Source organism: Eulemur rufifrons, chromosome 15 (assembly GCF_041146395.1).
Source record: "Eulemur rufifrons isolate Redbay chromosome 15, OSU_ERuf_1, whole genome shotgun sequence".
In the NCBI taxonomy this organism is placed as follows: Eukaryota; Metazoa; Chordata; class Mammalia; order Primates; family Lemuridae; genus Eulemur; species Eulemur rufifrons.
Genome location: NC_090997.1, coordinates 62,289,375 through 62,301,118, shown reverse-complemented (window position 1 = coordinate 62,301,118; position 11,744 = coordinate 62,289,375). Strand labels below are relative to the sequence as shown.

At 44.0% G+C, this 11,744-nt stretch overlaps 1 protein-coding gene across 3 annotated transcripts in view; it reads right to left on the bottom strand.

The window, feature by feature from the left end:
• Positions 1–829: 829 nt before the first annotated feature.
• FOXO3 (forkhead box O3) overlaps positions 830–11,744 on the bottom strand; it is a 115,124-nt gene continuing 104,209 nt past the window's right edge. For 2 of the 3 annotated variants that reach the window (XM_069488390.1, XM_069488388.1), the window contains one exon: positions 5,510–5,573. Coding sequence is in view for 1 of the 3 variants with exons in the window: in XM_069488391.1 (XP_069344492.1) it covers positions 5,487–5,573 (87 nt within the window). In the remaining 2 variants the exon portion in view is untranslated. Of the gene's footprint in view, positions 5,574–11,744 lie in introns of all 3 variants that reach the window. The other variant, XM_069488391.1, reaches the window with a different exon arrangement.

Below are 11,744 nucleotides of genomic sequence, written 5' to 3'. Positions count from 1 at the left end.
ATCTTTTGGGAGACAGAATCAAAACTGGGATATATTTTCAAGTGAAATACCCTTTTCCAGTAAGCTTTGGTATTAGAAGATGGTGAGGTTTTACCTTTATAGGTAATTAAAACAATGCTAAGGAAAAACTTATGAAAGCATGACTCTTCGCCAATACAGAACTTACCTCAAATAGCCAACTTTAAATCTACTTCCTTGATCTGAAATACGACCCCACCATGTTGCTTGGCACCTTAAACCAGATCCTCCTTCTTCTATAAGCTGAATAATTTGTATAAGTCTATCATTAAATACAAATACAACCCAGGCTACCAAGAATAGTTTTATGATAGGGTGATGTTCCCCCGACTTAACTGAGGAGGCCCTGAACGTGCACACAGGGGAAACATTTATGCTATTTCCCCAGAAGCCTGAAGCAGTGTGTTGGACTTTCCACATGCAGCAGGGCACTGCTGACAGCCTCACTGCGTTTGAACCTCTGACGCCTGCTGAAGGCTGTCAGAATCCGGCCTCCCCATGTAGTAGCTCCTCTTGGGCAACAGGACTCGGTGCACACAAGCGGCCAACAGCCACCATGGACAAAGCCATAAACCTGCTCTGATTAGACTGTCTGTGTCTGTGGAGTGCAGAATGGGCCAGAGAAGATCACCAGGTTCATTTAGTTTAGAGACCTCATGAGAGAGTCTCTCGGCTCTGGGCCTCTCCCAGCCAGGGAAGTGATTCCAAAGACCTTGAGGTAAACTTAGCCATTTTATTCCTAGGGCTAAAGAAAGGGGGAGGGAGAACAAAAAGACTTCCTGGAGTAAGAGTGTCATTGATGCTTTATTTACATGCGTTACCATCTCTTACAAAGTAGATTACGGTTTTAAATGGAATACACAAGGCAATATCTACAAACACCAAGGAAAGTAAGTACTGCATCTCTACTTCATTTAGAAAGGGGAAGATTCCCAAATCAAACTGGTTCTGATCCTTGAGAAGAAAGGCGGCAGAGTTAATTCGTGGCAACATATGGTTAGACAAAAATTCTCAGTGAGAATGCAATATGATAGTGTTCGCTTGGAAAGAAAGGATGAGGTGCTTCAAACCAAAGTAGGAACTGCTTGACTCTCAGGTGTTTAAATATGGCCATGCACCATATTTAATTCTAGTTTATATGGGGTATGAGCAAGGAATTGAAACAGATAAGACAGTTTTACAGATACTGTATACAGATTTTTTTTTCAATTCATGCAACTTTTTTCTTTAAAAAAAGTTAAACATGTAAAGCCAAAATGTACAATACATTTTAAAAAATATTAACTAATTTTTCTGGTCCTCCTTCACATCTGTTTACATTTCCTGTGTACATAATGTGCTAGGACAAGTATATAAGAGAAGACTGATTGCCAGGCAATGAGATAATTTGAGAGAAATAAGTGACCAGACACATAGTTTTTAAAAACAGCCACACAAGTATTTCTGGAGTGTGGCAGAGGCCTCATAATCAATCATTCATCAAAGAAAATACATACAAACAAAACTAAACAAGAGGAAAATATTCCATTCAAACTGCATAAAATGTTACCCACTTAAAGATTTAGATCAAACATAACATACTCTTCAGTTACTTAGGCGTCTGCTTTAAGATCTTGTCTGACAGGCCTGATTCCACAAGAACTTCACTTTCCCCGAGTAGCACCCTGCCTCCCCCAGTTTCCAGGAGAGGCTGGCTTTTTCGTACCTCTTTACTAGTGATTGCATTTCTATAAAAATTTTTAATTAAAAAAAAATCATTATGCCTAATCATACAATGTTCCCCAAATACAGCAAGAAAAGATAATCAGTTCAGAGCTGTCAGGGTTTTCTTTTTGCTTTTAGAGAGAAAGGGTAACATTTTTATTTCCCCTCGCCAGCCCTTGGCACCAACATGTGGAACGGAGGACTTGCTTTTTGACTGCTTAATTCTTGATGGTCTTTTGTAAGAGATTCAAAGGCTCTTTATTCTTTAAGTGGGGTTCATTAGGTAGAGGCAAAGTCTGTCCCCACCATCCTTTAACTGTGTGCAAGTTTGGAAGCCACCTGAAATCACACCCTGGGAGGGACACACCTGTCCTGAGTAGTGAGCCATGATGTCCTCTCCTCAGGGTGTGGAAGCAACACACATGATGCTAAGAATCAACACCAAAAACACACACAAAGTCCGCCTTATACTACGCATGTGTGCATGACCCTCCCGTTAACAGGAGAGACAAACCTCTGAGAATTAAAAAAAAAAAAAAAAAAAGGTGTTTCAGCAATCATTTTATTGCAGAGGATGCAATAAAGAACACCAACCTCAGCTTCATTCACAGTTAATGGGGTATGCTGAACCTGGCGGGCAGTTCTCACACCAGGACAGCGAAGGCTTGTGCTAAAGCTCTTTTCTAGCTTTGGTAATAGGTATCAGGTTCTGGAGCCCTGAAAGGAACACCAGAACCCCAGAGTGCATGTCCTGTTTTCAATATTAGTTACTCTTCTAATTTCCCATCAAAAAGCAGGCAGCCCCCTAGAGCAGCTTATTTAGAGGCTGAGGGTAGCCTGGACAGTTCTCGCCAGGATTCAAACATTACAGCTGCCAGGCCCCCTGAGGCTACTAAGTATTACTGCTGAGATGGTCCAGATCAGAAAACATTCTTAGGAACCTGGGACACTCAGAATGTGACGTGGTGGCCAACAGGTGGCTCATCCTGGAAGCAGGTCTCAACATAAGAGACAGGCGGCTCAGGCAGCACCTCTGCCCAGTCTGACCCCCTAAACCCTGGCTAGTCTAAGGGAGCCTAGCCTCTCCGTGGGGGGCCAGCTGAGGGTGGGATGCCATGGCCCTGGATAGCCCCAACCATTAGATTCTTGCCTGAACCCTCTCCCGGGGGTGGCAGGGCTCATGGTGCCAATGCTGCATCTGACTTTGCCCTGGTCTCAGCTCTCCACAACACTCTAAATGTAGATGCTGTTTGAGTTATTTAAAAAAGAAAATAATGTCAACAAAAATATCACAGCATTCCCCCCTTTCTTCCTGACCCGTCCTGAGACTGCCCTGCCCTCATACTGCCTCTGTCCCTTCCTCGGCTGTTTCAGATTAAATAATTTGGTTCTAGGACATTTTGTAACATTCTGCCTGAAATCCAACAAACATTGGAAAAGAAGAGAATAAACGAGATGCCACATGTCTGAAAGGAATTCAACATTTTAAAGCTGAAACACATTGGAGGGTTGCCTTCCTCACTCCCAAAGCAGCTCTCAGAGTCTATAAAACTGCAAAGGCAAGTAGCTATTTTGTTAGTTTGCTTGTTTCTTTGAACCCAGGAGAGAAATTCTCAGGACTCTCACGCTGGAAGCACTCTGGATTCTCCTTTGTATGTGGTGTCCCCCCCGCCCCCCGCTATTCCCCGGCTGCCCTCGCAACCAGCTGCTGCCACCGACTCTGCGATGCTTCCCCACCCAGAGCAGTGTCACCCAGGAAGCCAGAGGCAGCCCTCTTTCGCTCACTCTGGACAGTTCTTGTGTACAGCAGGCTACTAAAGGATCAAGGAAGTGGCCAGCGTCATTATAAAGGAATACAGTAAGCCAGTCTGGCTCACTGACAAGCAGACCACATGAATAGAATACATATTTTTAAAAATTATACATACTTTTAAAATGATTATAAACATGTAGCAGTTTAGAAAAGGCGATGTGCTACAGGTCTACTATAACCACAATTGCACAACAATTTACAGATTCAGTAAAAGGCAGGGTGAAATCAACAGGGCAATCGCTCAAACATGACAACCCTAGCGAGGCAGGAGAGACGTGTGACAATACCAAATGGAACTCTCATTATGCTAGGAGCAGTGATCACCACCAGTATCACCCCCAGAGGAGTTATAAAGCAAAGGCGCACAAGGGTGCCCCTGGTGGCCGGTGGTGGGTGCCTGGCGGGTGGGGGGGTCGGTGGCACGTCTGTGTTGGTGCCCACTGTCACGGTGCAAGCATCAGCGAGAACTCAAGCAGGGAAGTCTGTGCTGAAATACTAGCCTGTAATCCTAATGCCCATGCATAAGGTTCCATTTTTGTACTGTACATGGTAAAAATATATTTATACATTTATATGCCTAATGCTTTTTATGCAAAGAAAAGAGTCTTCATATATCACTTTGGAGAAGTATGTATATGCTGTGCTAATCAGAGCATTGTGACACCAGTTTCACATGTACCAAGGTGTTCCCAACTGTTCTGTCTACCAAGGAGGGTACAAATATAAATCACACTTTCCAGGTTAAACAGAAAGCACCTATACAGCACCATAACTTTTTGAAAACAAAACAAAATGAAATCCATAGAAGCAGAAGTAAAAACAAAAGAAAGGTAAACTGCCTTATCTTGTACTTCCATTGTGTCACTTGTACAATTACAACCTAAGCTTTATATTCAAAAAAAATCAGTTTGTATGTTATTGTCTCTCACTCATACACTTCTAGCAGATCAGATTATACACAGCAAGGCTGAAAATAATCAAGGATGTATATTTAGGAAAACAGTGGAGTTAGAACTGCCTTAGCATTGACTGGGGTTTGTATTCTTCACACATTTCTCACTGCAAGCTTAATGCTCACCTGTAAGTTCCCTCCTTCTGCAAAGCAAAACAGGACTACTATTTTTTTTTTTTCCTTTTCTTTTCTCCTTAAAACCAAACCCTTTAGTGGCATTTGGCAACAAGTGGATAGCTGTGCTGATTTCTTTCCTGAAAAGATCCTGGTTTCTAACCAACTGACCAAAGCTGCTCACATTAGCTCAGGACACTGAGAGGCGATCACAGGCCCTACTGATCTGGCCACCGCAGACCAGGTGCTGGGGTCCCATCCACAGACACCGGACTCAGAACTGGAAACACGGTGGGCCAGATGCTGTGCTCCACTCGGTTTGCCAATGCATGGCTCAGTCCTGGACGGGTGCACACAGCAAACAACTGTGCCATTGTTCAGTTTTTAGAAAAGGATAATTTTCTACTAAACAAAAGAAGAAAGAAAATCCCCCTCTAGTTTATGTAATGTGTTAGTTTATGGAGTTCCATGGGCTCAAAAGCTTGTGACGCCCGAAGCCGGAATGGTAACTGGTATGTTTGTTTTTAAATTTACCAGGGGAAGGACGGTTAACATTTTAACAGAAAAATACTGCAAGTTAATGCATGTGAAAAACTCAGAAAATCAAAGAAAAACAAATACAAGAACAACACTTAAAACATCCCATAGACCATTGCAATATTAAAACACCACAGAATCGCCGACGGGGGCTCCCGGTGTGCTCTGAGCGAGGGGGGTGGTGCTGGCGGGGTGCTGTCCTCCGTTGGCAGGCGCTGGCCACCCCGTACAAGGAAGATTTTGCATACTTTATAGAGTTCTGTTCCAAGGGTAAGTGCCTCACCCAGGGTAAGGGGCCATTAACAGTCTCTGCTGGGTTAGGAAAATGGCGTGGGATTCACAAAGGTGTTAAGCTGTAAACGGTATCACTGTCCACTTGCTGAGAGCAGATTTGGCAAAGGGTTTTCTCTGTAGGTCTTGTGTCAGTTTGAGGGTCTAAAAGAGGAGAAAAGAAAACCAGATCAGGAAGGGCATTCCAACAGTAAGAGTGGGCACCTGGGGGCCAGGCTTCATCAGCCTCTCGCCGCCTCGCCCCACCCCAGAGCAGCTGCTACACCACAAAGGCCTGAAATCCTAAGGACAAAGCATGAAGGTTACTTACCTTAGTTCTTATTTTCTCCTTATTACAAAATGCTCTAAAGTTGAAAAGTCCAAAGGAAATGGGATCATTCACTTTGGAAGGTTAAAAAAAGCAAATTAGGGCTCTTTTAGGGATGTCCAAGGTGAAAAAGGGGTTTTGTTCTAGACTTCTGGATTGAGGGGTTTTCTGGGACACGGGACTTCCATGCTAAAGCAAGGAAAGGTGGTCATCACCTAAACAGACCAGCTGTATTTCTCTAGCTCTCCCCCACTGGCCAGGTCGTCTAACTGAAACTGCTTACTACCCTCTCACCGTAAAAAGAGTAAGTCGTTTCTAAGTGGGCCAAATTCTAAGTAGGAATTTGATTTTTTGTTTTTTTAAAAGAGCTAAGGTTTCATTATGTTGCCCAGGCTGGATCTGAACTCCTAGACTCAAGAGATCCTCCACTCTCTCAAGTAGCTAGGACTATAGGTCTATGCTTCTGCGCCTGGCTCAACAATTTGATTTTTATATTAAAAATTTACAAAGAAAAAAATTATATAACATACACACAGCCAAGCAAATCCCCCACAAAACATCCCATTGACAATTAACATTATTATTATTTTGGCTCCAACAGTCTTCAAGGGAAAGGCACAAAAGAGCTCTTAGAGCATCTGAATTTATACAAGTCTTACCAGACTTCATGTGACCATTAAGTCCAGAAAAGTTAAGAGGATTTAAAAAAAAAAGTACACTGATAAAGATGTAGCTACTAGAGGAACTGACATGACAGACCTCAAGACATAGGACCTTTTATTTATGGAGATAGTGTTGGTTGGTATGGTAGTAAAAAACAACGGCTCTAGGCCAAGAAATGGATAGAAAGTGGTAGTGTAGCAACACAAAGTCATGATCTTCTTTCTTACCAGACAAGGTGACTAGGTAATGAAAAATGCATCAATAAACTCACACACAAAAACATGTTACATACATCAGCTTCTCCCACCTTCAGAGGAGCTGTCAAGTTCATTTGGAATTTTCACAAGCATGTGACTCCAATCTTCTGTGACTCTGCACTTGCTGGCAATCTTACCTTTCACTATCAATATTCACAAAGACAAACAGGACTTAGCACTAATGATGTTACATACTCATGGTCACATTTACCCTTGTTATAGCTCCAAATAGAAGAATTTAGACTGTCTTGTTAGAGGCAGAGACAGTCAAGCAGGAAAAGAAGGCCTTTTCTTCTTCCCACCTACCCCTAGGCTTTAGTTTCCCTGGCTGATGGGTTTTGGGGGTAATTCTTTGCTTTGTAAAGCTCCTAGACAGTATTATCTCAGACTATAAAATAATGCATTGATTTCAGAGGGAGAAAAAGCTAAAATAAATACCAGATCTCAGTATATGTGAGGAATTCAGCTTAGTAGATTACCTGCATCCCCCGAAGCAGGAACACATAGGGGCTTCACAGATATAGTCTCCTGGAAAGGGATTCAGCTTTTTCTTTCACAGTAACACTTAATAAACCACAATCTAACATCACTATGCAATTAGTCATCAGGGGCTACGGTCCCCAAGTCCCGATCCTGACTTACTGTAACTGCCAAGGGAAAAGCCGTAAAGTATTACCTAATTCAGGCCCCCTCCCACGGTTCCCTTTGGTGTTAATTACTCAGGCACGGAAGCCAGTGCCTAATGGTAAGGTGACACACTTCATTCCCCAAGTACAGAAGCAGAGTGTGCAGCTTGCTCCGATGCTGAGGCTGGGCTCACACAGGAGGGAAGGAGACAGAGGGCACCTATGACCCCCCTCACATGGTATCACTGAGTAGAACAAGCCGTCAGCTCGGGGGCAGGAGGCCCACACAGGGCAGTCTAAAGCAACCCTCGCCAACAATCCCCAAACCAAATACCCATTTCCTCATCAAAAGGCCCAGAATCTTCAGGGAACTTCGTAATTAAGAAGGAGATACACTAATCATCACTCTTTCCCTTTCTGCAGAGTGGGGCTGGGGCCACCTGTGATGCTATGTACTAGAGCTTCCTCCGAGGTCCCCCAAGGCAATGCCCTCCCAGGGAGGCCTGCTGGGGAAACTGCTTCAATGCCTGCAGGTCGAGCAGGCAGGGGCCCAGGTATAGAGGCAGCTCCTACAGAGGACAAGTTTATTATGGAAACTCCTACTCCACAGAAAAGAAAGGCCTCTGGTTTTCTCCGTGATAGAAGGAAACCAGATTGTAAAATATTGTGAAAACATAAAATTAGATAAATGTTGAACAGAAATAAAATAATCCTTCTAAAAGAAACACTAGAATCACCACAACAAAGACAGGGGTAATAAAAATAATCGTAAGATGTCTTAGATTTTTAATGGCTCTTTTGTGGCTCAATGTTTGCACGTTTATCTGATTCACTCAAGGACAGAAAGAGTAGGGGGAGCACATTAGGTGGAGAAATGCAGCTACCGAGCTGGGAATTCAATGCTGCTTAGCTTGGGTACAAGCTTCATGGGTTTTAAGGAGGCTCACATCATTCTTACGTTGCTTAAAGGATGACGCTTTAGTTAGCTATGTGAGGTTTATGTGTATGAGTTGATGCTCTTCTAGCTTAAAAACATCAGATTGAGCAAAACTTTTAGAAAGAAAAGGAAGCATACAGCTGATGGAATTACAGCTGTTACTTTGCAGTTTCTAGGCAATTTGCCAATTAACAATAAATACAAAAATGCTGTCCTGTCCCATCAGGGACTTTCATTAATAGGGAGAAGATGCCCCCCACCCCAATAAGTAAGTTTGAAATCAGTTGTTGATGCAAGGAAAATGAACCGAGGAGACCAAATAAATGATGAGGCCCATTCTAAAAATATCTATGGATGCTGTCATCTGGTCTCTGGTGAGAGTAAGTCCCTCTATAATCTTGGCATCTGTAGGGAAGACAAGTTTCTGCCTAATTATCACCACTAAATCACATGATGTTCCAAGAAAGGGAAACGCCTCCAAAAACTCTACACAAAACATAAGAACCCCTATCAACTTTAATCTGGGAATAAAACAAGTGTTCCTACTGCTGTCCTCCCACAACTTAATTTTCTACTGTGAAAAATTTTTCAGTAGTGCTTTTATCTTCTTGGGAGAGAAGGAAGGAACAGAACCCCAATACTAAATATGACATGGAAGAAAAAAAGAGATAATGACAGGAAACCCTCACATCCACAAATCCATGAGGATTAGCAACTGTTTTCCTAGCTAGAACTACAAGATGTTTGGAGGAAAGTTTGCCTGAAAAACAAAACAAAACAAAATTAAAGTGAAACAGCACTTTCCTCATTCTTTACGAAGATAATTAAGCCAAACCTGCAACCCCTGGGGCACGCTGGGGACTAAATCTGAAACATTCAGGTTAGAAACGGAAGCGGTGTTCACACACCTGGCAGGGAAGCCTCACATGGAGCTCAGAGAACAGGTGTGGGTTTCAGAGCTTGAATGTTTCCACTCAAACATTCAAAGAAACGCCTGCCTGCCTGCCACCACCTCTGCTTTACTCCAGGAGGGCTGAAGGACACCAGCCCATCGTCTGCAAGCATCCGCCACGGCTCCTGTGGTTGGTGTCACCCCAGGAAAAACAGCAGGCCTGGGGTTAAGCAGCCACGTCTAATTTGGGAGCACCAAAATGGCCGCAGTTCCCCTGGAGTTCACCTTCGTAGGTAAATCTTGTGCAGTTCAGGAAAATATGCTAATGGCACAATGCTCTGGCTTAATTTGGTCATTTTTCAACATCTTCTAGGTTGGAATAGGTGATGAAGAGGAGAGAAGTTCATGGCTACCAGTCTGGTGGTCACTGACAGCAGGGGCCTGGCCAGTGAGAACCCAGCCCTCTGCCTGCGACGCTGGCCACACAGACACATCCTTCGCGTCTGCCAGAGATGGGATTTAGGAGGCGCAGCTCTGTAAAAGCCCATTTTGGCAAATGCTGTCAACTGCCTTGCTGCCATTTCAGGCACCGAACAGTGTGTGAGGGAAACAGAGCAGGTACAGAAGTTGCGGACAGGCTGGAGGCCAGAGTTGCACTCGGCCAAGGAGCCTCCCCGCGGGGAAGTCAAACGTCAGGAAACCCAGCTCCCTGGCTGTGGCGCTTTCTAATGGGCAAGTAGACACTTACGGAGAAGGTGAGGATGTTGCAGGGAGGCTTAGGAGGAGAAGCTTTTAATGGCAAAGGTGACAGTCACGATGCTACTAGAAAGGCTATACACACTACTTAAAAAAAAAAAGGAGAGCTCAGTTTGTGTGAGAGAAAAGCCTGACTTGTGTGAGGGCTGCTTTGTGCCACCCCCGTAGCAATTCCAGGGCTTGTTCAAGGCAGAAGGTGAAGCCTGTGTATGCGGGCTGGTGACAGGCCCCTCGAGAGCCTTTGCCACCAGGACTCCTGAGAGCCTGGACCTGGGCTGCCCTTCCAGCTTTGTGCTGTGCTGAAAAATCACAAGGGGGACAGTGGAGAGCACCTCACAGCTCAAGGACAAAGAGCTGGGGGCCACCTGCTGGGAGGCACCGCTTTTCTGTTGCTTAAACTTTAGAGATTGTTGATGGCTAAAAGAAGCTTAATTTAAGAATGCTGTATCTGCCTTCACACTGGGGCAGGGATTATGTTAACCAATATTCTTCAAGTATCCAGAGTCAACTATGGAGACAGACATGGCAGAAATAGGACAGGTGCTGATTTACTGTCAATAACAAAGATGGAAAGATTTCATATTTTCTTAAGATTCTTAGATTTTCAAACCACATAGAACAGTTTGTCAAGTTTTGGATTATGTTCTTTTAAAGAACAAATTTTAAGGCAAAAAGCCTTTAAGGGGTGTTCGGATCCTCTCTGGACTCAAGGTTACTTAACCTTAATTGTAATATCGGAAAATCTTAGCTGGCAAAGTCTTATGGGATCAAGTTCCATGGTCCTCAACCAGGCTTTGCCACCCACTACTACTTCTGGGAACAAACCCTCTGTTGGCTCAGTGACGCTTTGCCTGGATGGCTCTCCTCACCAGCCATGTGAATCACCCACACGTTCAGAGGGCTCCTCCAGTCCCACTTCCTAGGCTGTCCTTGACTGAACTCCTAACGACACTCACCTGGCATCTAACCAGATTGTGGCTGGAATGGCTACTTTTTCATGAACTCTGAGCTCCCAACATGTTGAACCCCTTGAAAGCAGAGCAACGTCTTCAAATAACACTTATGGAGCACCTACTGTTTTAAGAGCACTGTCTTAGACATGGTATTTGCCTTCAAGCAACATATATTCTGGTGAAGGAAACAAAATTTTCTTGATGTCCCAAGTAGCCTGGAAAGCTGAAAGTATAAAACATGTGCACAGTAAATATGTGCTGAGTAAATGACTGAACAATCCTCCTGGAGGAGCCGCCTCTTTCTCTCGGCCGACCTGAATACTCAGCATCCTTCACTGCTACTGCTGCCATGGCCTGCTCACATCTGCCAAGGGTCAGTCTTATGTGAGGACAGGCAAAACCTACTGCTGGTGGGACAAGACCTGGGATTTAAAATGCTGTTTTGTGAGGAAAGTGTTTCCTGGAGATTAAATTTCTAAAACTCCTGTTTCTTGTAAGATGAAATCAATACAAGGTACAATTTTAACATTCAACTAATTCTCAAGTATTTAATAAAGTATTTACCTTCTCCCATCCTTTTTGCACATCCCACCATACACACCCTTTATCGCTGCCCCCAAATAGTGCTGCTATCCTAACTCTCAAGTTGCTGTCATTAACAAAGTGATTCACCACTTAAGACAAAAGGGAACTGTAGTCCAGGAGGAAATGCTTAGAGCCACTAACCGTGACCAACCATGACCTGAATGTCACAATGTTTATGTTCACTGGGTGTGACCCTATGCTGTATGACTCCTCACTGCACTTACTGGGGTGTGGGGTGAAGGGTGAATGATGGGCGTGTGCAGGCTGGGATGTCCTAGATCCCTTGAGGGTGGGTGGAAGTGCAGGTGTCATCACCAGCCCATCTAAGGGTTCGGCTAC